A 27888-nucleotide genomic window follows, 5' to 3' on the forward strand; every position below is an offset into this window, starting at 1 on the left:
AAACTATATAGCTGCCTTAATTCTGTTTTAATACATCCCCAGAAAACTCATCTTGCTGCTGCAGGGTCTTTTTCTATGGACCACCAACTCGTCTCAGGTGTGCGGTCAACGCTTATTATAAAACCGCTGAAGCGCATCCGAGCCAATCAAATTGGAAAACCAGGGGGAAAAAAAAACAACGCTATCCCCCATGTAGCCACTAGATGACGCTGGTAGACTGCGCTGCATGTCGAGCGAGGGTCCCTGGATGCTGCGCGCTCCCCGCGGCCCCCCCGGTGGAGTCAGCGGATTACAAACTCCGGTTAAGTGGCGCGCCGCCCCCCCCTCCTTCCATTTTTCATCCAGAGTGAACCCAGGGAAAGGAGCGCGTCCTGGCCGCGCTTGCCCGCTGGGAATTTGAATGCGGCTCTAATACTTGCTTGTCAGCGGCATCCTTCCTCAGCTCTGCAGTGTTGAGGGTGACTGAAATCCTAAAAGACAAAAGAGTGTGAGAGGAGGAGGGAGATGGGTCCGGAGACGGCGAGATAGGCGCCCGTGATTGTCACGTCAACAGTGGGGAAGTTCTTTGGCTTGCTCGGATCTTCTCTCCAAGTCTCAGTGGGGTGAGTTTAGTGTGTGTGTTTAACTGTCTCTACATTGTGCATGAAAAGTGTGGTGCATGCTTTGCAAAATATTTGCAGTGTATGTACATTTTGGCTCCATGTGGTGTAGTTGGATAAGAATTCCTCCATGTTTAGTAGGCCTGCATATTAAAAGCTCATTCCAAAGGCAAAACATATGCAATCAGAAATCTGTTGCTGGAATTTGAAGACAAGGGAAGCCGTGTAATCTTTATTCTCTGCTTCTTGTTTCTTCCTTCTCTCATCTTCTTTCACCCCCTCTTGCCCTCACGCCTGTAATCCCCTCTCTTCCTCCCTCACCTCTAACCACTGTGTCCTGATACCCATCCTATAAATCAATTTTGGGTGTCTTGTCAGTCAGCTGAACATAATTCTGTCTCCTGTGTCATGACTATTAACCTGCCTAGAGTTGCTTGACACGCTGCCTCTTTAGTAGAGCCTTCTGAAAGGCGATGCCACTGCACCTTGTCTGCTAATCAATAAGGGCAATAGCAGTGGGCTTGATTCTTCCTGTGACTGAATCATTAATGTCACATCTGTCACAGTCGCACGTGCGCCGGCGAAGGTGAATGTGCATACACAGGCACAGTCAAGGTAGAGATTGATTGTCACAGTGTGGAGAGAACAACAAATGGAGCATTGAACACATATTACACATCAACGCTGATTCCTGTCTAAAGTACACACCAATTTCAGAGCAAAAGTTTTTTTTTTCTAGAAGAGATGAGTGACAAACTTAAGCCTCTGGTGTCACAGCCAACCTACAATAGCATTTTATGTGGTAGACTAAGGCAAATAAAATGAGGCTGTGTCGGTTTTTTCCCCATTTTGGTGGAAAATCTGTACTGAAAATTGTGTACCCACTTTAACAGATATGGCAATTTTTTTTCCTAATCAAACAGCTTCATAATAGGGATGGGCAAGTATCAATAGCACTTATCTGTACCGGCCTTTTTTGAAGGTATCGGTACTTTCAACAGAGGCTGATGCCGGTAAGAACTAAAACTTAAAAATCAGATGAAAAGACAATTGCAAATTCACTTCATGCAATTTAAGGAAAATGCTATATTATGATAGTTCCTTTAAAAAAAAGAAAGAAAAGTTTTTTTTTTACTAGTATCGGTCTTTAAAAAATCCCTACTTCTTAATTTAACAAAATGTTTTTATTCTGCCGTGCAATTATAAGTTAACCACTAGAAATTAAATAAACACAACTAAAATACAGTAAAACTGCATACTCTTTGAAGATGTCTGCCAGATGCTAATTTTTAGGAATGGCAAGGGTTAGCGATACTGCCACCTAGTGGAAGTGGAATTTATAATGTGTTTGTCAGCAGGTAGCATCATTTACCAGGGCTGGACCGGCCATCTGGCGTACAGGACAGATGCCCGGTGGCCGATGCAGTGCTTTTTAATTATTATTTTCCTACATTTTACCCCAAGGCCCACAATTTAGAGGGACCAGTCCGTTAATCCAGTTTGAATTTAGATATCAAACTGAACCATCATCAATAAACATCAGCGGCAGAACTACATGTTAGGCAGGAGTCAGGCTGGGCCGGTGGCCTAAGTCAAAATGTCAGGGCCAATTTTTTTTTTTGTGCCAGCCCAGCCCTGGTCATTACGCATTGGTTGGTAGAGCTAATTGATTGTTAATGGATTGTCAGCTAACCCTGACCTAAGCAGCTAGCCTCCTCCCACATTCCAAAAAGACGCGCACTAGGTTCATTGAAAACTCTAAATTGTCCACAGTTGTGAATGTAAGATTGAATGTTTGTCCTCGGGCTGTGATTGATTGTCGACTATTCAAGGGTGTACACAAACTGTCTCCACCACCCTTGGGAATTTTCCTAAATGTTGTTGACAATCCCTGTTAGCTTCCTACACTATCGTTATCATCTGCTCTCAGATGGAATGGACAGGGACCGACAGAAACAAACACTTCCAATGTAGCACCATGCAAAATGCACAAATAAGAACAGAGCACAGCACAGCACGTCAGTTCTATGTCGCGCATCTGTCCTGTGCTTCTGTCCGTAAGTACACAGCTCATTCAGCTCCACTTCGCTAAAAATAATCAGCACTAACCAACACACACACACACAAGAAACATGAATTATGGAGGACAGGGGGGAGCGAGATCCAGGTCAGAGTCAGACCCAGTTCCAGGAGCTTAAATCCCGAAGGAGGATACTACCAGACCACTGCATTAATATTCACTTTGTACCATCTAGCACATCTGCAGACCTGTGGTTATCCTGAGGGGTGAGACTAACTGGCTGGAGGCTAGCAGAGGTTTGTACATTATGGAGCCACAGAAAGGATCCGTGCATTTTGATTTCCTTCATACATGCCATGCAGTGTCTTCAGTCGCAATAAATTCATTGTTGGGTTTAACGGATGTCAAATGGTAGCGCATTCAAATTTATTAGAGTAATTAGAGGACGTTTATTGATGTTGATGCAATGCCTTTTTAAAAGGGATTTTTAAATTTAGATGGTAGGTTACAGACCGTTTTACAAACAGTACAACAAACTTTTACACTAAAGTAAAAAAAAAAAAAAAAAAACTCGCTGAGTAACTTCATCATGACTAACGTTAATTTACAATAGAGGGCCCAAGTAATCATCAAAAAACAGACAGTTTTTCTTTGCTTAAATGATAATATTTATATTAACATATACTGTATATTATTTATATAAATATGATCATAAACCAATATAACAATATTATCACTGTGCTTAAATATAAGTAAATGAAAAACAATAGTTGCATAATGATTCAAAAAATGTCTTGCACATAAAAGTTAAATAAAAAAATATACCTAAATAAATATTTTACAAACCACAGTTCTCAAAGATGAGAGGCAAATGTGCTTAAAAAAAAGGGTAACTCGCCGCACTTTAAGAAGCACTGCAGTACCAGAATAGAATGACAGAAAAGTGGTTCATCTGACAGATAAAATGGAGGTGAGTAACAATCTGTTCTTGTTAAAGGTGCTTCAGTCATCCACCCGTTACCATCTCTAATTAACACGTTGTCATTTCAACACTTCATCGCTCGGCTTCAAATAAGTATATATAAGCCCTGTATTTATTACAGCAGTGCTTTTTAAACATTTTACACCAAATACCACTACAAAAAAAAAAAACATTTGGCTCTCAAAGTACCACCAAAAGACAAACATTAAAATACAGTAGTGTGAAAATGAATGCATGGGTTTTATTCCTAAAAAAACATTATGTGTGAACATCAACACTGAAGGAAAACACAATAATGAATTGTACATAAGTTAAATACAAATCCTACCTAAATAAATGTTTGAAAACAAACTGCTTTACTTAGACACATTAACAAGTGTAGTTGATTAAAAAAACAAATGTTTAAGCTAATGTACAGTAGTAACATTACGGACGGTTTGAGCATGTAATTCAGTTATTCTTTCACGTACCACTAGAGGGAGCACACATACCACGAGTTGTCCTTTTTCTACATGTGGAAAACCACTGATGTATATAAAGTCACTAAATTCATTTAAAAAAATGTTTTTGAACATGTAATTCAGTGATTCTTTCACGTACCTCTAGAGGGCGCACATGCACCACTAGTGGTCCTTGTACTACATATCGAAAACCACCGATGTAGAATATTTCACCAAAGTCAGTATAACGCGAACATTTTTTGTAAATATTTTGTGTATATTTTTATGGGACTACACAGAAGAAAATTGTTATTTATTTATTTTTATCATTTTTGAAATTAATTATTTAATTAATTATTTATTTATTCGTTCATTTTATAATATTATATTTATATATAATATTTATATGTTAAAAACACACCGCCATTAATGTCTAAACTGCTGGCAAAAAAAAAACAAACGTGCACCCTTATGTGAAACTGTCCAAATTAGAGCCAATTCCAGTTTTCCCCTCCCCGTGCCAGCTATCTATCTATCTATCTATCTATCTATCTATCTATCTATCTATCTATCCATCATCTATCTATCTATCTATCTATCTATCTATCTATCTATCTATCTATCTATCTATCTATCTATCTATCTATCCATCCATCCATCCATCCATCCATCCATCCATCCATCCATCCATCCATCCATCCATCCATCCATCCATCTATCTATCTATCTATCTATCTATCTATCTATCTATCTATCTATCTATCTATCTATCTATCTATCTATCTATCTATCTATCTCCATCCATCCATCCATGTATCTGGAGATGCATCTGTCTCATGCTAGAATTCCACTGACACATATGTTATTCTCTCTCGCCCTTTCTCTTTGTAGCGCGTGATTGGGCATTCGCGATGAGTAATATCTACGAGTCTGCAGAGGCCACGCTGGGCTTCATCAGCTCTCCGTGCCTAACCAAAGTGGAGCTGAGAGTGGCCTGTCGGGGAATCTCCGACCGAGACGCCCTCTCCAAACCTGACCCTTGCGTGGTTCTGAAGATGCAGTCTCACGGCCAGTGGTTTGAGGTAGAGTACATTGATGGGGAGAGAGGGACATTGAGGGTGGATAATGTTCAGGGTAATGTATAGGGGGACTGTGGATATAACAGATGGGTTACATGCATTTTTATGGGAGAGAAGCCGGAGGGGAAAAATCGGATGTTGGGCAAAATGATCCTAGGGAAAGACAGACACATGCTTAAAATATGTGCGCCCTGCGCGTCGCCCCTTTACATCTGTAATCTGTAGCAGGCAAGAACGGGATATACACAAAGTGAAGCACACTTAATACTCATGCATGAAGCCTGCTTGGATGACCTTCACTTGCTGCCAATGTGTGTGTGTGTGTATAAGACAGCATACACAAGAGTTAACAAAAGCCCACCAGCCTCACCAGACTGATTTATGTTTCTGCCCCTTTCTTCCTTAGGGAGAGGCGGACGTAATAACAATTATATTATTCTCTGTGTAGTCAAACTGCTAGTTGATAAGTCGGCACAATGTAGTGCTATCTAATTGTATTTGTAACGGCTTCGGTGCTGAGAAGTCGGCGGATTCACAATCAATGCACACCAGCAGTGTGCTGGATATTTAATGACATCCTGTCTTTTGTACAGTTCTGAGGACCACAAAAAAAAAAAAAAAAACATTAAAAGTGCACCGCAATAAAAATGGAACAGTTGCAATCTCTGAATTGTACCTTTAGGGGTACAATGGATTGTTGTGCACTGTTAAAGTCCAATTATTAGATCTATGGGTTACATTCATGTAGACTTTACATTCCGGGTTAGAAATAGAATTAAGATTTATAATGCTTTTTTTGGTTATTTTCTTGTCTGCACTGCACCAAAAAGCTTAAATCTAAAAGAGACAGTAAAGGAAAAACAAGTATGGCCGCACCCTGATCAGCTTTTAGAAAAGCTGAAAGAAAAGAAAATGAATGACAACATTGCTGTGAATCAAAATAAGCTTGATATGGCTGATTAATCATGTCAGTCAGTATTGTGTTTGCTGCCTCCAAGTGGCCAAATATCAGTGGAGATATGGATGCAAATGGGAAAATATAGAATCATGTGGAATGATGTTGAATGATATGAAATGAAATGTTACAGAATGATTATGTGAAATTGAAATGAATGAGGTTTTTTTTGTGTGTGGGATGTGCACATTTTTGGGATGTTGAAAATTGTTACCAAGCTGAATTAAATGTGATGATTTTTATTTTTATTTTAATTGGGGATGATGTCAATCTGTTTAGTTCAATGTGTCATTGGGAATGAATGGTCATTTTTTTGGGCAGAAAATATTGAATGTTGGCAAAACTGTTAATTTTAGAATGAGAAAAGTAATAGCCTGCAAGGTGCAGATTTTTGGAATATGTTGAAATTCGAATGATGTAAATCGGATGAATTATGTGGAAGTAGATGCATGTCAAAAAATAACCATTCTTTAATAATTCTAAAACTCGGACAACTGTGGTTTTTTGCATGTGTGTTGGAAGGTGGACCGGACGGAGGTGATCCGGAGTAGTAGCAGTCCAGTCTTCTCCAAGATCTTTCTGGTGGATTTCTACTTTGAAGAGGTGCAAAGGCTGCGTTTTGAACTTCACGACATCAGCTCGGGCAACAATGGCCTCCGTGATGCGGACTTCCTCGGGGCCATGGAGTGCACCTTGGGACAGGTCGGTGTCACGATGATGTAAATGTGTGTATCAATTGAGCAAGTGTGTGTAGATCAACACCGTATAAAAAAAATAAAAATGTGCATAGCTATTCAGTACTCTTTTCTTCAGGCAAAATGGCTCCAAAAAGAGAGTTGACTGACCTTAAAGTCTTTCAATGAGATGTGAAACGCTTGAAATTGTGAATAGAATGGGTTGTGATCACAGAACTATCAAACATAGGTCAGGGTTGAAAGAAAGTACAAGTACAAGATGTTCAGCGCTTTGGGACTTAGACCATTTAAAACCACCTTTGAACAATACACATTAGTTAAAATGATTTTTCTAATGTTTTATGGAGTGATGAAATGAATTAAACTCTTTGACAGAGTCAATGGCAGATTCAGTAATGGGCACAAAGTTCAACATTGATTCAGATGCCAGCAAATTGGAGATGGGATTTTGCTATGGGCTAGCTCAGATATAGGCAAACCCCGGCCCGCGGGCCAAATACGGCCCGTTATGCGTTTCAATCCGGCCCGCCGAACTTATCCAATAAGGCTAGAAAAAAATTCAAAATCTTTTTTTTATTTTTTATTTTTTATTTTTCCCCCCGGTCAGTGGGTGAGTGGTTAAAGTGTCCGCCCTGAGACTGGGAGGTCGTGGGTTCAATTGCCGGCTGGGTCATACCAAAGACTATAAAAATGGGACCGCTTGACACTCAGCATGTCAAAAATGGGTGGGCCAATGGAAAAAAATTCTTTAACTTTACGCCTTGAATTGAAATTTATTAATAATAGATGCAGTCACCCGGTTTGACAGATCACAGTGTATGTGCTATTATAATCTATTTACATTTCTCCTCCCACTTTGCCAAATAGTGTGTAAATGCCGCATCTTGCATATTCATTGAGGCAAACGTACCACCTGGATTAGGGCTATTTTATAATAATCATAATAATAATAATAATACATTTCATTTAAAAACAGCACATTTCAGAACACCCAAGGTCACTTTACAAAGCATAAAAACACAGCAAAAGTTGAGCTAAAACAATAAAAATGAAGCTATTGGAAAAGCTGTTTTAAATATGTGGATTTTGCACATTTGAAAAACGCAGTCCTAAGTGCACATAATAAGTAAATTGGGTTGTACATTTATCTGTGTGTTTTTACTGTGCCATGAGGTCCAAATGCTCCTGGTCCGGCCCATCTGTCAAAATTTCAAACCCATTGTGGCCCGCAAGTCAAAAAGTTTGCCCACCCCTGGGCTAGCTGGTATCATAAAAAAATGAGCTAGTTGGACCTTGTCTGGTTGACGGAGGAATGAAAATAAACTCCCAGAACTACTGGCAGTTTTTAGAGGACAACTTTCTTCAAGCAATGGTCCAGCAACAATGACTGCATCTTAAAAATAAAAATGAAAAATATGAAACTGTATTAAGCTTGATCACATTGTATTAACTAAATTCCCGCTACGATGCAGAATGCACTACTAGAACGAGAGATTTGGAATTCAGTCCATTGAGTTTTTTAAGCGTGTATCACACAATTGCGTCCTATTATTGCGAGCGATAGGAAGGCAAAAGAGCTGCAGTGCATGGAATCCCAATGGGATGTTTTTTCGCCTGAAGTCAGCTACTGTCGCTAACATTATGGGATATTCGTCCTTGAGCTCTGACTTGCGGCACTCGGCTATTTACAGCTAATCTCGTTCAGGAACGTGCGCTATAATGCAGTATGTGGATATGCTAACTTACTTCCTTTATCATATTCAATGGGGTAATAAGAGTGAATATACTATAAGGGGATTCGGTGCTTTGCTCAAGGACACGTTAGTTGGCAAGTAAACTGGCATCTTACCATGCAGTCTTGTTTCAATTTATAGTGTGATGGTCTCCTTCTTTATGATAGTGCAATCAATATTTAAATATATGCTTTATTTCGGAGTTTCCCCTCATTAAACAAGGCCAATTAGAGGGAAAATAGGCATCGCGCTCATTAAAAAGACCGATGATCTACGCTGATCCTCAGGAAATGCCAACTAAGCAGCTTAAATTCCGTTTTTGCCACAAACAAAAGAGAAGAAAACTATCAAATGTGTGTTTGCAGATGACCTGGCCCAGCACTAAGCTGGGAGATTTACAATAGCGAACGGGCACTTGGATTACAGACACATGAGAAGAGGATTTTTTTTTTTAAGTGTTAGCCAGAGGTTTACTGAAATTGGATAACATAAAGCCAACAGCATTTTTCAATACAAGTCTTATAAAGGGGTTTTGTTTGATTAGAGTCACATACTGGCTTTATGTTGCTGCAGCGTAAAAACACCAGAGGCGCTGATCTGCTTGGAAAAGCTCTGAGAACATTTGTGTCTCAACCTAGTTGCATTGTTTATTTTTGCAGTACTTTTGAATGCATTGTCGAAAATTGTTATAGGAAAAATGCCGATTCACTTCTCCTTAAAATTTGCATCTTTTAAATCTGGGCTGCAATTCTGACACACGCACTATGGGTGTAATATTTGACACCGTCTACAATAACTGTAATAATTAATTAAACTGAATATATTAACACTTGTAAAATCAATACATTTTATTCCAAATATAAAGATTCAATTATGAACAACTTTCCTTGCAGTATATTACTTTTTTTGGGCTTAAGGTGACAAATGAAGGTAACCTAATGTGTTTGGTTTAAACCTTTTTCCAAGAACTACGAGAAGGACTGCAATAGAAAGTAATGGTCAACTTTTTTTCCCTTGTACGTAGAAACGTTTTATTAAAGGATTTATTATTGTCCTTGTCAGTGTACGCCTTTGGCCTCCACCAAATAACCTCGGTTGATTTGTAACCGCTGAAGTGGAACGAGATGCTGGGGTTGACTGAATTGTTAAATACAAACATGCTCCTTGGATATATGGTGCTTTGAGATACAAGTGGAATTCATTTTATGGCCACACGTGTCACTCAAAAGACTCATATGTTAAAGGGGAAGTCAACCTTAAACATTTCTTGACAATAATATGTTATGTGACATCACTATTCTAAACATGAAATTCTGATTAATATTGTGGAATATGAGTTAAGCAGCAAAATCGAACATTTTTTAAAATCAATATCAGAAGGCGGCCATTTTGCCACTTGCTGTCGAGTGAAAATGACATCATAGTGGCTCGGGGTCTTAGGTAACCAATCATAGCTCAAGCTTCAGAAAACAGGTGAGCTGCAATTGGTTGTTGCCTGAGCCCTGAGCCACTGTGATGTCATCTTCAGTCCACAGCAAGTGGCAAAATGGCCGCCCCGAGTTGGAGAAAAATGGCTGGATTTTGCTTCATAACTTATATCCCACCAACACAATATGAACCAGAATACAGTATTTAGACTAGTGGGACGGCATAGAACATATTATTGTCAAGAATTTTTGGGAGGGTTGACTTGACCGCTTATTTCTCAGTAAAATAAATAGAAATGAATAAGTGACTTATTAGAGCCACCCAAAAAAACAACGAAAAAAATGTAATCTGTCTTTTTTTATAAGAAAAATAGCATTCTATTATATAAGATTATTTCTTTAATTTTACAACATTTTTACTTCAATTCAGTGGACATTGCGCTGCTGCTTGGCCACATGGGGGCAGTAGTATAACACAGACATAGAGAAACACACGAAGAAGAGTTTCATTACTGACTCGAAAAAGGACATGAATGTTTTTTGTCATTATGTTAAAGCTGCCTGTACGACTTGATGGATAGAATGTTGTGAAAATGGTTGTTAGGGAAAATGACTCCTCTCTGCCCCTATCTTGGGCCTTTTATTTACTTTTTAATTATTTTTTTCTTAACTATCACGCCGTGTACAAAACTAGCCGAAGCTTGTATGAACACACAGAGGCTCTTATAGTGTCGTCGCTGGTTATTTAACTCCGGATAGCAAGAAAAGTTAATAAGAAGGAATTGGACGCTCTCTAATTTCATGTCATGGGAGGTTTTGTTTGAGATGCGGCGTCAATAAAGGCATTGCTGTCATCCCCCATCAAAATATTCTCCTCTCTTTCCATGTATCGCTTTCAGATCGTCTCACAAAGGAAGCTCAACAAAGCGCTCCTCAAACAGGGAAATACTGCTGGAAAGTCTTCCATAATGGTAGGACACTGTTTCAAACCAACTCAACACGCTTACTCACATCACATCTCGCATTCAGGAAACTGGATGTCAATTAATGTGATAATGTTGCACGTTCGGTGCGATCAGTGGCTCATTTCCATCTCATTTTCTCTCATCTCATCTTCCTTCCTCTCTGTCACCTCTCCTCGCTCTCTCACTTGACTCAAAAGGTGACGGCGGAGGAGCTGTCTGGTAACGACGACTACGTGGAACTCTCCTTCAGCGCTCGTAAGCTGGACGACAAGGTTCGTGTGGAGAGTTGAGGGTTTGAGGAGTCGGGTGTGTTTCATCTGAGGTGGCTGGGGCGAGATGGCTTTTCCTTTTGCAATACATGGAACGTGAATGTGGAATGAAAGGAGGGCCCGCTGAGATATCCGGGCACCCCAAATAACCCCTGCTATCTCAGGCACAAAGATAACTATATTAATTTTCAGCCTTCCCGTGCGTGCACACAGGCACAGTCATGAATGACTAATCCAAACAGGTTGTGCCTTAGGGGAGCCGTGGAAGTAACCAAAGGGAGAGGTGGACAATTTAGAGTGAGACACTGGGAAGAAATAATGATTCTTTTTAGAGTGTGAATGATTTATGGTGATGCCTTATACAGTAGATTTATTTCCCCTCTGAAGGACTTCTTCAGCAAGTCGGATCCATTCCTGGAGATTTTTAGAATAAATGATGACGGCAGTGAGTCTCTTGTACACCGGACAGAGGTAATTACTTGCTCACATATGGAGTTAATGACTTCATCTCTTGTGAACATTACGAGTCTTGTTTGTGTGTTGTTGTTGTTGGGCTTTTTTTGTATCCGTTCAGACGGTAATGAACAACTTGAGCCCTGTTTGGAAATCCTTCAAAGTTTCCTTGAACACACTCTGCAGCGGAGACCAGGAAAGGGAGCTCAAGGTGAGTGCGCAGTTGTTATTATTTATAGCAGGTCTTTAAAATTACCAACATCATTTTATTTATTCTGTTTTATAAGGTTTTGCACAAAATAAAACATTTTAATTAGTAGCACCATTTATGTCACAATGAAAGCATTTCCTTCTGGGCACAAAATGCAAATGTGCTTATGAAGTTATAAAATAGCCTGCTAACTTGGAAATGGATGGACTAATGTGGCACTCCACTTTTTTTAATAACTTTAATTTGATCTCTTACTGTTTGAATGTACTAGTATGTGGATTGTTGAAAAGTCCTTATTTGTGAAAAAAAGTAAGAGTACGTTACTTTAAGGCCTTTTCACACTGCATTTAGCGAGGCGCAGCGTGTCGTCTCAAACCCATTCATTGTGTATGTGGCAAGGGGCGGGGACCACGGAATGGAGTCCTGCTAGGCGGCAAGGCGACTTGAATTGGAAAATGCTCATTTAGAGAATGGCGACGTCGTGACGACAGAGGAGCTGGCCGAATGATTTTGTGTTTGGCGGACTTATTTACAAGTAATGGCGTGATTATTCTATCCAAGTTCCCACCATTAGGCAGCACTTCCAAATATGGGCATGCTACAAACCAGTAATTTCGTGACTCCTTCACGCAACAGCAAGTGCAGTGTGAAATGGGTTTTAGAGTAATATGACTTAAGAAGAAGTAAAAAAGTAATCTTGCAAATATTTCTTTTATATAATATAATTTTTACTCAAGTAATTTTGAGTAAAAAGTGAAAAAAAATGGACAAATAGACAAAAATATAAAATAGGACTTTGCAAATTCAAATATTGCACAACAATATAACTTCAAATAACATAACATAAACTACCACAATAAATGGTCTTCAGGTAGGGATTATTAATTATTTAATTAGATGTGATTGCATTGTATTGAACTTTGACAGCTGCCACCAACATCTGTTTCATTGCGATGCTGTGGTTGACCTGCTCTTGTATATTTCTCAAGTTCTCAGTGGAGTTCTTGTAGGCTGAAATGCTGACATTTTAAGCAGACAGCGATGACAGTTTTATAGATACGCTACTGTTATAAATAATATAAAATATAAATAAATATAATAAATAAAAAATAATAAATATATAATAAATAATACACATTATGTTTACATAAATTACATTTATTTATAAATATATTAATATAAATATAATAAATATATATTTTTTAATGAATATAAACAAATATAATATATAATATAATAAATGTAAAGATGTCTGCCATGTTTCACGTACTGTAAATAAGTCACCACCAAGCCATGGGTTGATTTAAGGTCATGTTTGCAATTTCATAGTGTCATCGTGTTATTTAAAGAACAGCAGAGGTGTGAAGGATCTCAAATCGCTAAACTTTCACCTTTGCTTGCCAAGATAGATTTGTGTAAATGAGTGTGAGAGAGCGGAGCCCCGCACATCGACTTCGAACGGTATCCTTTTCATGAATAAACATGAGCTTGGTCATTAAATATTCAGAGGCGTCTTAACTCTGCATGGATCCTGACAGCAGGAGGAAAGGGCTAACGCACACACATACACGCCATCGGCGACGGTTTCCTGGGCTACCTGTTTGAGGCGTCGGCGCTACGGTGAGAAATGGCAGGGGCGCAGATTTCCATCTCGCGGGGCTCTTAACTGACCAATGCGTAAATTCAGCGCCGTTATCTTAGTGCGTGTGTTTTTACATCTCGACGTAACCTCTCCATTTTTATTCAGTGAACGAAACGAGGCTTTGTTTTTGTTTTGTTTTTTTCCCTCCAAAGCCTCTTATGTCACTGAAGTGGAAACGAGGCTGCACAGTCAACACACACACACACACACAAATTACCGCCAAGTACCCAGTCACGAACGCAATCCCCCAAACATCACACTTTGGCCTTGGCCACTTTCCAGTTAAAGTGGGAGATGGGGAAATAAGAGGATTACCAGTGGTTGATGTTTCCAATCAAGCTTTGTTGAATTGGTTGTGATTAGTTGTTAGGGTAACCTCATCCTCAAAGGTCGCGCCGTTCTTCAACTGAATGACAATCCAAAGCATCTCTGTGTGTTCGCGTCTCACCATTGACTGCATCCTATTGGTTTTTCAACCAACCTCAGACAGCCTTACAATCGTTGCCTTTAGCCGCTTTAAAATGAACGAACGGTGTATTTTTGCTACGCTCGCTGTTGCCCGCTGACTCTCGCATTTTCTTGAGGATTGCAACCATTTGTCTTGTTCAGCGGCTCCTCTGGGAGCTCACATAAGACACACACACAAACATTACACAGCACACACGCCAAAAAACACAGTGTCTCTTAGGCCACATCCCTCTCAGCATCCTCAGATTAATATTTCACCGCTCCATTGCCCCCCCACCAACACCTCGTTATCAATCATTCAACATGGCATTTCCCGCGCGCGCTTGTGTGTATTTGTTCAGGTGATGCCACAGCTGCGCTCGCTCTGTCTCTTTTTCAGTGCACCGTTTGGGACTGGGACTCTAATGGAAAGCATGATTTTATTGGGGAGTTTCAGACCACGTTTAAGGAGATGAGGGCAGAGCAGGAGGGCAAGCAGGTGAGAAAATAAATGCACTTACAAACCGGCGCGGAAAAGCAGCTTCACACTATGAAACCATTTCCCGCAGGAGAAAGAAGACGCATGCAATCAACCATGTTGGCAATTTTCCATCAAATCATGTTGCTTGTTCAAAAAAGTTGTGAGGTGAGATGTAATCGAAACAGGCAAGCAACGCGAATCGTGCTCACCAAATAGTTACAATAAGAGTTTGATTAAAAACTTTGTCGACTGCTGCTTAACACGAATGAGTCAATATTTGTTCTTTTGTATTGTTTGAGAAGCAACTTCAGGAGCATCCCAAATAAGATGTCAGCATATACACTATGCTGCTCCCCAGCCTGTTTGTCCTTTCCGGCATGAAGGATGTCTTTGTTTACCCATAATGCCACAGGGCACTGACACAATCACATATCATCACCAATCCAGGCTGCTGAACTTTGCTCAGACAGCAATCTGTGTGCGACTTGTTCCTTCATAGGGTGAAGGACAACCATGCGCGTGACTTAATGAATAAATAAATAAATATATAAATAAAACGTTTTTCAGACCGTCTCACATCAATTCAGGGCCATAGAAGTTGTTCAAGGATTTTTCTGATTGTAATTTATCAAAATTTTCTAAAATATTCCACTTTAAAAAAACGTTTCAATTCATTGACATAATGAGTAAAAAATATTTCACCTTGTTGATTTCTTAGTGACTACTGTCCTAAACTTTCGGAAACTTTGAGTATTCATCATCAAATTTCCCAACGATGTTTCAAGTAGAGCCCAATCTGACACAGATATTGGATGACAAAAAAAAGCTGACATATTTATTTAAATATACATACACCGGAAATATACAGTGCGGTAGCTCCTCAGGGATGAGCAACTTTAATGCTGGAAGGGCCACAATTTTTCATCAGTGCTGCTAGGGGGCCACAAAGGACCATGCATTCCTAACCAGATGTATGACAAAAAAAAAATGCTGTTTTAGATATAGACAAAATACGTGCATACATGCTCTTAATATATAAAATTTTTGATCATATATGCATATCTAAAAGATTCACTATCCCAAAAACAAAGGGATTGAAGCATTTTTTTTGTAGTGCAAAGGGCTCTTTTGCATAAAAATTACCACTCAAGGGTGGCACAAAACTGCTGAACTAGAAACTTAACAGTGTGAGAACAAATTTTGAACATTTTTCCCACAAAAGTCAACTCAAAACTAATTTTAATACTGTTCAAATACTATGTTTGTCCTGCTTATCATTCCAAATCCACCAAAAAATGATTAGGCTTATTCACATTGTGGTATAGGACAGTCTAAGACCCATTTTGAGGGCAACTAAGTAATATCTGCCATCTAGTGGTGATTGGTTATATTCCTACGTAACAATCGACTCGCGGATTTGCATATGCACAGATCTTTCTTCATATTTTTGATTTTTTTCCCCTAGGTTTTTCCAGGATTTGTCCATTTCCCCCCGCTTTTGTGAGAAACATAAATTTAATTTTTATCAGCGTTTTTTGAAGAATATTTTTGATGTTTTTTTTTTAATATATATATATATATATATATATATATATATAGATAAAGTTTTCTCTTTTTTGAGAATTAAGCAAGGGGCCACTGAGAGTTTGGTCAGCTGTAGATGAACATAAATGAATAGAGAGCCTAAACTAAAATGGCCTGCCGATTTCATTGGTCGGGCTGCAGTTGCAAGTATCAATATCAATAATATGCCTTTTATGACTTTAAATATTCATATCTGTATTGACTTCATACTATATTTTACACTTTTATTTTAAGTATAGCAGTCTTTTTTGTTGTACAATATGAATGTTTATTGATTGTATTTGGCCCGATTCAGTGGGAGTGCATCAACCCAAAATACCAGATGAAAAAGAAGAATTACAGAAACTCCGGGGTCATCTTTCTCAACCACTGTAAGGTAAAGTATAAGCCCCTGTGCCTTCTATTAACATCATATTACCATAATAACTTTATTCGGGAATTTATGCTGTAACACTATTAATGTTACAAACCATGACATTAAAATAAAAGATGGAATATTTTTAGCTCTTCTCTATCCAACAAATGCATGAGTTCTGCTTGGTGACATCTTTCCTCTGCTTTCTCCATAATAACCAAGAGTTCCTTTTTTTTTTTTCTCCTAAAACATATTTCCCATGACAGATCATCAAAATGTATTCGTTCTTGGATTATATCATGGGAGGCTGTCAAATCCAGTTCACAGTAAGTTCCATCAAGTTTAATCTTCACCAAATGGAAAGTGGTCTGCCTTTGCCCACTCGTGCTGTGGGAGTGCTTTATATGTGTGTGTGTGTGTGTGTGTGTGTGTCCCAGGTGGCAATAGACTTCACGGCATCCAATGGGGATCCTCGAAACAGCTGCTCCCTCCATTACATCCACCCCTACCAACCCAATGAGTATCTCAAAGCTTTAGTGGCCGTAGGGGAGATCTGCCAAGACTATGACAGGTAGAGCGAGCGCTCCAACCGTCACCATTCACCTCATTTGCAGAGACGCACACACACACACACACACACACAAAATCATTAATTCTTACCCCTTTCATCTTATTTTCTCTTTCTTGTCTCTTCAATGAATCACGGCGCTCTCCAGCGATAAAATGTTCCCAGCTTTTGGTTTTGGAGCTTTAATACCGCCTGACTTCAAGGTAGGTGTTGCGTGTTTGTGTGTGTAGCAAGGTTTTGTTCCAGATGAAAGGCAAGATCGTGTGTAGCTGTACATTGTGTGACGTAGCAGTAAGGCCCTATTTTCTTTGCCCGCATGAAGGTGTCGCATGATTTCGCCGTGAACTTTGATGAAGACAATCCGGAATGTGCCGGTGAGATGTTCAAACACACGCAGCCGTACTTGCTTTTTCTCAACTCATTCACATTCATGCATCACAGGATGGAAATAGTTCTACAGTGTCACTTTCTTCCGAGAGTCAGGCCAATTTTTCTCCTCCTGTATCGCACACACACGCCCAACTGGTAGATTTGTCACTACGCTGCAAAAAGTATTTCAGGCTATGGGACACAGAGAAAAATAACACTAATCTGTATGTGTGAAATGGGCTTCTGTTCTCTGCACATTTCTGCTTTCTTGCTGTGAGCTCAGATGTGCCAACTTTGGTTTGTGTGTATTATGTCACGATAAAAAAAATAAAAATGTCCCGTCAGCTTGCAGAAGAACGTGATTGTTGTGGCAAATACTTGCGGCCTCAAACTCTGCTTCTGCTGCTGTTGGAGCAGATGTTATTGTCTCGTTTGAAAAACTCTGCATTAGAGGTCCTGCCATGTCACAGTAGACGCTTTTCAGTGCAGGTTGGTGACACAGTGTCCCCCTCAGCGGGCCTTTCTTGTGGAGTACCCCAAGGGTCGATTCTAAGCCTTTTACTTTTTTCACTGTATCAGTTGTAATTGATCTTTTACCTTTTATTTTTTCCAAGTGATGTTTAGTCTAGTCTAGTCACTCACCCGTGTCTCCCTGTGGATCTGGGAATTAGTAGAATTATTTGTTTTCATAATTATGTTTTTTATTTAATAATTAATTAATTTAAAGAATATTTAAAATAAAAATGAATAATTAAATATTCAAACAATGTTAGAGTCCATTTTTTTTTAAGTTGTCAGAAAAGAGATTAAAAGTAGAGGAAAAACTTAAAATAAATAAATAAAATCAAATAAAATGTCCAAAAAGGAAGTGGAAAAGCAAAAAATTAACAATAAATGTACATGAAATTACATTTAAAAAAGGCATAAAAGCAAACATTATTTATAATTGTGTTTTTATTTAATAATTAATTCATTTAAAGAATATTTAAAATAAAAATGAATAATTAAATATTCAAACAATGTTAGAGTCCAATTTTTTTTAAGTTGTCAGAAAAAGAGATTAAAAGTAGAGGAAAAACTTAAAATAAATAAATAAAATCAAATAAAATGTCCAAAAAGGAAGTGGAAAAGCAAAAAATTAACATTAAATGTACATGAAATTACATTTAAAAAAGGCATAAAAGCAAACATTATTTATAATTGTGTTTTTATTTAATAATTAATTCATTTAAAGAATATTTAAAATAAAAATGAATAATTAAATATTCAAACAATGTTAGAGTCCAATTTTTTTTAAGTTGTCAGAAAAAGAGATTAAAAGTAGAGGAAAAACTTAAAATAAATAAATAAAATCAAATAAAATGTCCAAAAAGGAAGTGGAAAAGCAAAAAATTAACATTAAATGTACATGAAATTACATTTAAAAAAGGCATAAAAGCAAACATTATTTATAATTGTGTTTTTATTTAATAATTAATTCATTTAAAGAATATTTAAAATAAAAATGAATAATTAAATATTCAAACAATGTTAGAGTCCAAATTTTTTTAAGTTGTCAGAAAAAGAGATTAAAAGTAGAGGAAAAACGTAAAATAAATAAATAAAATCAAATAAAATGTCCAAAAAGGAAGTGGAAAAGCAAAAAATTAACATTAAATGTACATGAAATTACATTTAAAAAAGGCATAAAAGCAAACATTATTTATAATTGTGTTTTTATTTAATAATTAATTCATTTAAAGAATATTTAAAATAAAAATGAATAATTAAATATTCAAACAATGTTAGAGTCCAATTTTTTTAAGTTGTCAGAAAAAGAGATTAAAAGTAGAGGAAAAACTTAAAATAAATAAATCAAATCAAATAAAATGTCCAAAAAGGAAGTGGAAAAGCAAAAAATTAACAATAAATGTACATGAAATTACATTTAAAAAAAAGGCATAAAAGCAAACATTCAAAAAGTAACCATAAAATGTTCCCAAAAAAAGAACAAAAAAATCCCGAAAATTACCATAAAATGTCCACAAAATTGCCAGAAATGTCAGAAAATGTATAGCAAAAAAAGCACACAAAAAATAGCAATAGAATGTCCAAAAAAGGACAAAGAGAGGCAGAACATTACCATATACAGTATGTCCTTAAAATTATCAAAGATGTCAGAAAGTTGACAGAAAGGCAGAAAAATTTATAAACGCATTAAAAATTACTGACAGATTTTTTATTTATTTGGCCTAAATGGCTCTTTTGATAGTAGAGGTCGCTGATTCCTGGACTAGATGTTAAAATCACTCGCTCTTCTTCTGGTTCCAAAAACAAAAAGAAAGTTCAGAGGTGATCAGGCCCTTTCAGTGGTTGCACTAAGACTAGAACAATCTCCCGCTGAACATCAGACAGGCCAATTCACTTCCTGTTTTGAAGTCACTGCTAAAAGTGAGTTGTTCTCACTGGCGTTGAACCCATCTTGAGAGTTGACTTTGTTACTGTTTTTTGTTTAGCTTTCTGTGCGTTTTTCCTGTTTCATTATTGTATTGTTTTTATTAGTTTTAATTGTTGTTGCCTATTTTGGGCCTTTTTCTTTTGTTTTTGTACAGTGCTTTAAAAATAAAGTTGGCTTGGATATCAGTTTAATATATGGTATGTGTGTTGCAGGAATCCAAGGTGTAGTTGAAGCCTACCAGAATTGCCTTCCCAAGATTCAGCTATACGGGCCAACCAATATAGCCCCAATCATCCAGAAAGTAGCCTCGTCCGCCTCCGAGGAGATGCACACCAAAGAGGCCATGGTGAGAGAGAGAGAGAGAGAGAGAGAGAGAGAGAGAAAAAATAATACAATATGGTTTCTTTCCTTTTCATATGCTCCATATTCATCGTGGCAAAAGAATAATGTGTGACAACCAGAGGAGAGGATATATAAGAATGTATTACAAGCGGGAATTAACGGATTTATTTCAATCCAAATTTTAAAGTGCATGGGTCTCTGCCTTTATATTGATCCAGAATAAGAATGAGTTTGATTTAAATTTGACTGACAAGAGCGCACTATAAACCCTTTATAGAATTATTTTCCAACTTTAGTTGAATAGGACCCCTACGCACCTCACTACATGGCAGGTCGAACCGTGTCAATGACAATAATGGAAAAAGTTGAAAGAAAAGTTATATTTTGATATCAGTTTAAAAAATATAGACAATGGTGCTTTGAGATGTGAGTTTAATTGATTCCGTAATGACAATCGTTGTGGTAACACAAAACACTTTACAGACCCTTTCCAAAAAAATTGAATATCATGGAAAAGTTGATTAATTTCCATAATTCAATTTAAAAAAGCTTTGTAGATTATAGATCCAATGCCCATAATTTCAACAATTTAAAGTATTATTTTTTCATTATTATTTTTATTACATGAAAATGAAAAGTGGTTGCGAACGTCACCAAACCAAAACCAGGAATTAGGTGAGCCGTGATTGGCTGTTTACTGAGCCCTGAGCAGCTGTGATGTTGACAGCAAGTGGCAAAATGGCCGCCCCCTGAGATGGATACAATTTTGACTAGTGGGGGCACGTAGAACATATTATTATAAAGGAAATGTTTTGACTTGTCTTCCCCTTTAATATAATATAGGTAAAGCACAGACCAGAGAACTCAATTTGAAAATAATTGTATCTCGTTATTTATTTTTTACCCTTGATGATGCAAGTGGAGGTGTCATGTCCCCCTGTCTAATGCTTACTACTTTTTTTTTAACATGCCTCCACATCCTCCCCTTTCTCAACCTCAAAATGTCTCCCCTCTTGTGTCCCTACCATAGGAATATTTCATCCTCCTCATTCTGACAGATGGCGTCATCACCGACATGGCCGACACGCGCGAGGCCATCGTGCACGCCTCCCACCTACCAATGTCCGTCATCATCGTCGGCGTGGGCAACGCCGACTTCACGGACATGCAGATTTTGGACGGCGACGACGGCATCCTGCGTTCTCCCAAGGGCGAGCCCGTCCTCCGAGACATCGTGCAGTTCGTCCCCTTTAAGGATTTCAAGCATGTGGGTGGCTATGGCAAGCGAGATGGATGACATGTAGCAAGTACAAGTCTGCAATGTCTTTCTAAGGAGAGATGTGGCAACAGTATAAATGCAGCATATGTTATTGGCTACACATCTGTTTACCATTTGAACAAACTTTATTTTATTTAATAGCAAGATTAGAGAAAAAATGTATTCACTGTCTATACCAGGGGTCTGCAACCTGCGGCTCTGGAGCCATATGTGGCTCTTTAATACTTCTCCTTATGGCTCCTTATGAATCTCTAAAAAAGTTAGTAGAAGTTATTATTATATTTTTATTTTTTAGACAAAATATTATTTAAATTAATTACTTACTGATTTCGATTTTTTTAATGAATAATGAAATATTCCAAAATAATGTCAAGAGTCCAAATTTTTAAGTTATCAGAAGAAACAGGGACGAAATGTAAATGAAAAAGTAAAAAATAAAAAAATAAACTAAAATGTCCAAAAAGTGACCATAAAAAAGACAAGAAAAAGCAGAAAATTACCATAAAATGTCCATGAAATTACCGCTACAGCTACAGCGGTAGATAATGGATGGATGGGATGTCCATGAAATTGCCAAAAATGTCAGACATTTTTATTTAAAAAAAGGCAGAAAATAACATTTACAAAAAAACTATAATATGTCCTAAAACAAAAGAAGGAATCCTGAAAATTACCTTGAAATGTCCACAAAATTGCAAAAAAGTCAGAAAATGTATTTAAGAAAATTCAGGAAAGAAAATGTTTCAAAAAGTAACAATAAAATGTCCAAAAACAAAAGAAGAAATCCTGAAATTTACCATAAAATGTCCACAAAATTGCCAAAAATGTCAGAAATTGGTAGCAAAAAAAGGCAGACTTTTTTTTTTTTAAATGGCCATAAAATGTCCAAAAAGGAAAGATGAGAGGAAGGACGTACCGTGTCCATAAAATTGTCAAAATGTTAGAAATTTGGGGAAAAAAAGAGGCAGAAAATCTAAAAATGTATGAAAAACGAAGCATAAAAATAATAATAAACTGAAGACGAAAGGTAGAAAAAATGAATCTCAAAGTATTAGATGCTGCATATTTTTCTATTATGGTTTAGCTCTAATTGGCTCACTAACTAACACACATCACAATGTTCAAATGTTTTGCTGCTCCCGACAGATTTTTTTTTTTGGTGGGGGGGGCCCTAAAATGGCTCTTTTGACAGGAAAGGTTGCCGATCCCTGGTCTATAACATAAATAATCAACTGTGAAGAAATCACCTTCCCCTTATTTACGACAACTTCCCCCTAAACTCTCAGCAAGCAGAGCTACAACATATGATGGCCAAATGTGGTTAGTGGGCGCAATAATAAGCACATCAGTGATCTGTCTGTGTGTAATTGTGTGAAAGCGTGTGCGCACGAGTGTACACAGTGGCATTGATTTAGTCAGGCTTTGACAGGGCCTGTTTGCCCGGATTTGTTACGCTAAGTTTGCTCTGTGGCAGGTTGAGAAATCAACCAATTACGCTCCAACCAAACAGAAAGTGTGTGTTCTGTTGTTTGCGCGCGGCCGGATGGCAACTCAATAAAAGTGGGTGTAGGAAGATATGAACCTGAACATATTGATAAAAAGGATGTGCAGGTAGTCGAAGTAAACAGTCAGTGCGGAGGCGAAGGCGTGGTTGGTTGGAGCGTGGGCGTTTTGGCGGGGGAGTGGGTCAACAGGAGAGTGGAGCTAATGACAAAAGGGACCAAGGGAGTGTGTGACAGAGGTGGAGAGGTGATTTTCTGCTCTGTCGTTTCTTTTCAGAGGGGATTAAGAGGAGCGAGCAAGTGTGTGACAGGCAGAGTTGGACGTATCAGGTAGGAAGGAGCGCAGCACCGATGGGGTGGGGAGGGGGGGGGGAAATTAGAGGAAGAGGAGGCCAGCCGACTTTGATGGCGCATTGTCTCGGGGAATTATGTTGAGATAGACAGAAAGTGACTGACTTGGAGGAGGTTGTGTGTGTGTGTGTGTGTGTGCAGGCTGTAAAGTTAAACGTGTTGAAAAGTTCGGCCTTTACGAGCTGACATTCGGTTGTGCTATTTTCACCACTCACCCAGCACTCAACTTTATTCCTTTTAACTGTCAAACTGTACAGAAAACAAAAGAAAATTACGCACTGTGTCTTAAAACTGCAGCATAGCTTTGCCTTAATCTCTACTAGCTTAATGCTAGCCCATAATGGGAAACACAATAGACAGGCTAATCAGTGTTTTATCCAGCCATACGGCAACTTCTATACTGTCTAAAATGGCGACAAGCTTCAGCTTTTTCAGCCCGCCCAAATGCAATCTACAACCCAATTTGCTGGGTCAAAAATAATTAACCCAACCTTTGCGTAAAAGAAACCCTAGGTTACGAGAACAGCTCAGCATTTTTGGGTGTGTGTGTAAGAAGCTGAGACTTGCTCCATTTGCATGTCCAGAGCCTTTTGTGAAACATGATAAATGTACATGGTAACCACACTCATAGCTCAAAACATATATGTCAAATCATCTTTCCCCATTGAAACTAATGAAAATGACATGAATCGGTTCCAGCCTAAAATAATAATAATAATAAAGTGGTCATGTTGTAAATAAATACAACACATTTTTGCTTCAATTTAATCTACAGTACTTTGGGCTGCTCCTTCTGGTGTACAGACCTTGGCCACATGGGGGCAGCATATGCAGAGCTATATAGAGAAAGAGTTTGGCCAACTTGGTTTCAAGCAGGGTAACAAGATGGCTGTGATTGGTCAACTCCTGGTCACATGTCAAATGGACACCATCTTGTTACCCTGCTGAAAACCGAGTTGGCCAATCTCTTTCTCTTTATAGCTCTGCATATGCTGCCCCCATGTGGCCAAGGTCTGCACACCAGAAGGAGCATCCCAAAGTACTGTAGATTAAATTGAAGCAAAAATGTGTTGTATTTATTTACAACATGACCACTTTATTATTATTATTATTTTAGGCTGGAACCGATTCATGTCATTTTCATTAGTTTCAATGGGGAAAGATGATTTGACATATATGTTTTGAGCTATGAGTGTGGTTACCATGTACATTTATCATGTTTCACAAATTCCTCTTCACAATAAGCATACCCTTATCCGACTTCAATCTTTTGGAACGAATTTGAAACTTTCCACTGGAATAAACAATAATGGAATAGAAATGTGATCAACTGTATTATAGTCCCTTCAGGGAACTTGAATGAAAACAAATAAAACATCTTCATTTTGGTCGTAACAAAGAACAGATGTTATGCAAATTCAGTGAAGTTTCTACCCTGCACTGGGCATCCCTCAGTCTCCAACGCACAGCACACAATTGACTGCAGGGCTATTGATTCTATTCAACATAGATCTGCCTTTGTTAATGAAGAAGATAACTTATTTAAAGCATTCTTCATTACTGATGTGTCATTCGCTGGTCTGACTCCTGGTATCATGGGATTGGCTGGTGACCAGTCCAGGGTGCGCTCAGCCCTTTGCCCCCAAAAAACGGCTAGCTCCAAGTCACCTCCAAGCGTTGTTCACAAAATAAAACAAAAAGGGGTGGAAAATATGTTTCATTGAAATTGGCAGATGTGGAATATCGTCAAAATTACTCACGCTATACTTCCCATGGCGGTAGAATAGTTATTAGCACATCACAGTCAGTTCAAGTGCTTTAAATGTGAGTCTGTCACGTAGCGTCGGCGTATAATCTTGCTGTCTGCTCACATTCTCCTTCTTATTCGCTCGAATCCCCGTGTGGCCGGTCCTTTTTGAAGTGAAAGAAAAAGTAAGACATAAGTGCAGAGTCTTAAGTTTTGTATGAATTTGCAGGCATATTTTACAAGTTTGAGTTCAAATTCCTAATTTTATGGCCTATATGGAATTCAACTGTGTTGGCAAAATATAACAAGAGGTGCTTAAATAGATGTACAGGATAATGATAGAGAATATAGAAGAAACTTATTGTTATGAAATAAAAAAAACACAGGGTGACAAATGACAGGAATAAAAACAGAAATGCTAAATTAGCTCATGATACAAGAAAAAATATAGTTTAATTATTTTTCTAACACAATTTTTTGCATCACTTTTGCTATGAATCATTCTTCTAGCTGACAACACCAAACAATACTCTTAAAGAGCAAGTCAACCCAAAAATAATAATCATTACAATAATATGCGCTCCCACTAAACGCTCTAAATGCAGCATTCTGATTGATATTGCGTTTGCGGAATATAATTAAGCAGTAAAATTCACCTGGGTGTGTCAGGCGATTACAATTTTTAATCATAATTAATCGCAGGATTTCAATAGTTAACTCATGATGAATCGCTAATTTTATATCTGTTCTAAATATATATTTTTTTAATTTTCGCACTCTTGTAAACATAACAGTGGAAAAAATGTTAAATAGAAATATGGCTGCATCTTTTAGTCATTGATAAAGTGATTTTATATTCATTCATAAAATTTAATTAAAAGTGTGATATTTGTTTGTGTTGAGGTCATTTTTTCTGCCACTAGATGGCATAATTGCATATGTAAAACATTGGTGACTGCTCAGTGCATTTTTCTTTTCATATTAAGACCTATCTCATCTTTAACATGAAGTAACTTGTGAAATTCTGCACATTTTTTTAAATTGTAAAATACAACTTGACCCCAGTCTCCACAAATATATGCATTATTCTTATATTTATTGCTGACAAATTTTGACGTGGACGAGTCTGCTGTTTTGCGACTGGAATTCACCCAGTACAGGCTTTCCAAGTAAGGGGTGGTCATTAAAAAAAAAAAAAAGAGTGGCATTAAAGGAACTTTTTCAAAATGAACGCACTATTTTTGACACCCCTAGTTTTTATCCATCTCAGGGGGCGCCCATTTTGCCACATGCTGTCGAGTGAAAACGATATCACAGTTGCTCAGGGAACAACCAATCACGACTCGCCTGTTTTCTGAAGCTGAGCCGTGATTGGTCGTTAACTGAGACCTGAGCAACTTTGATGTCATTTTCAGTCAACATGAAACGGAGATGTTAAAAAAACAGGTATACATATTCCACAAATAACATATTAATCAGAATGTTGCACATACAACATATATATTGTTAAGAAAATCTTTGGGTTAACTTCTTTAAATAAAGCAATGAATCTGTTGTGGCCGTTCCTCCAGGTTTCTACTGTCCTTATTTTTTTCAGTCCTCACTTCCCTTTTCGTAAAGTGGTCCCCTCTCGCATGCCAACCAAGCCCCAGAGGACCACATGTTTGAAGTTTTCGGGTTCCCCCGTACAAGCTTGTCTGATCACGTCAATCTCACTGTTGCTCAGCCTATGACAGCATCAGGCCCAACAGTGAATTCCAGCCTGCGAGAGTCACGCATGGCTAGTGATGCAGAAGTCTTCTATTCAGTTTTCTCCTCTCTCTCTCTCTGTCTGTCTCTTTATTGGCAGGCGTCCCCAGCTGCCCTGGCAAAAAGTGTTCTGGCAGAAGTCCCCAACCAGGTGGTGGATTACTACAACGCTAAAGGCATCAAACCCAAGTGCATGTCGGACTATGAGTCAACAAGGACCTTCAGTCCCTGACGATGATGGACTTGCTTTATACACGTTTACAATAAAATACAAATGTGCATTGCTTAACCCCCCCCCACACACACACACATTCATGTAAATATGTAGACATTTGTCTAGCTCAGAGAAATAGCTTGTTCTGGTGTACTAATTTGAACCCCCATCAATGACTATTGCATGTTTGGCCATGATGGCTTTACCTGGGAATTCATAACTTGCATATCTTACAGATGTTTATAGAAATAAGTCTACTGAACCAGCATGCAGACCTCAGCCAACCCAAAGAAATGACTCCATACCTTATTTATATAACGAGCAAGAAGCGCATAGATCACGCAAATGTGATGAATGTATTCTGAGAAACTAGCATTGCACTTTGTATTTATATGAATATTAATTTCCCTGTTAGTGTTTTGCATAAATGCATGCATAATTCTGCTAGCAAATCCCTCGTAGAGGCTTGCTGGTTATGAAATAAAGTATCTGTCATTTCAAAGATGGGCTGTTTTTTTTTTCTACAGAATTGTTTTCGGGGCATAACTGAATAATTGTAATAATTTCCTAAAAACCTTCCTAAATTGTAAAGAGTTTTGCAGGGATAGATGTGCGTTGTAGACACTGATCTGTGAACTGTTATTTCCCTGTAAACTGCATGTTGATTATAATAAAGGCATTTTGTTTTTCTCATTTGGTGTAGTTTTCAAGAGTGTGTGTTTAAAGTGGAAAATCGATCCCAACTGTGAGGGCAATTGAAAAAAAATGAAGCAGATGAATACACAAGGAGAGGCTGGGGGGCGCAGATGTCTCATACTGGAGAATTTAATGAACTCTGCTGAGGAGGGTTTAGCAATGCGATGGGAATTGCCCAAGTTACAGAAGCACTGACTTGAGCCATAATTACATAATTCCCATAATAGTAATGTGGACATTTTGTTAAATTCTTGATTGAGTAATTATGCAATAGATTTTTTTTTTTTTTAATCTCCA

The 27888-nt window shown here is 38.0% G+C and overlaps 1 protein-coding gene across 2 annotated transcripts; it reads left to right on the top strand.

Moving 5' to 3' along the window:
• The first annotated feature begins 120 nt into the window (after window positions 1-120).
• On the top strand, window positions 121-27588 carry cpne4b (copine IVb). 2 transcript variants are annotated; one of them, XM_077549111.1, is made up of 17 exons: window positions 121-602; window positions 2855-2915; window positions 4933-5123; window positions 6598-6777; window positions 10830-10901; window positions 11093-11167; window positions 11552-11635; window positions 11739-11828; window positions 14318-14416; window positions 16278-16358; window positions 16604-16663; window positions 16775-16908; window positions 17054-17108; window positions 17228-17279; window positions 19924-20057; window positions 21084-21320; window positions 26782-27588. In XM_077549111.1, the coding sequence occupies exons 3-17, from the start codon at window positions 4953-4955 to the stop codon at window positions 26911-26913; spliced, it is 1656 nt and encodes a 551-aa protein (XP_077405237.1). In that variant the 5' UTR covers window positions 121-602; window positions 2855-2915; window positions 4933-4952; the 3' UTR covers window positions 26914-27588. The 2 variants fall into 2 exon arrangements, with proteins under 2 accessions (XP_077405237.1, XP_077405236.1); XM_077549110.1 differs by lacking the exon at window positions 2855-2915.
• Window positions 27589-27888: the final 300 nt, after the last annotated feature.

The sequence above is a fragment of the Vanacampus margaritifer genome, chromosome 17 (genome assembly GCF_051991255.1).
Source record: "Vanacampus margaritifer isolate UIUO_Vmar chromosome 17, RoL_Vmar_1.0, whole genome shotgun sequence".
Classification (NCBI taxonomy): Eukaryota; Metazoa; Chordata; class Actinopteri; order Syngnathiformes; family Syngnathidae; genus Vanacampus; species Vanacampus margaritifer.

What these genes read in the sequence shown, in the direction of transcription:
- cpne4b (XM_077549111.1), top strand. Translation starts at nt 4,953, where the DNA reads ATGAGTAATATCTACGAGTCTGCAGAGGCCACGCTGGGCTTCATCAGC. An exon ending in ACCAGGAAAGGGAGCTCAAG is followed by an intron (nt 11,829 to 14,317) that starts GTGAGTGCGCAG and finishes TCTCTTTTTCAG; the next exon opens with TGCACCGTTTGGGACTGGGA. An exon ending in TGCACACCAAAGAGGCCATG is followed by an intron (nt 20,058 to 21,083) that starts GTGAGAGAGAGA and finishes TCCCTACCATAG; the next exon opens with GAATATTTCATCCTCCTCAT.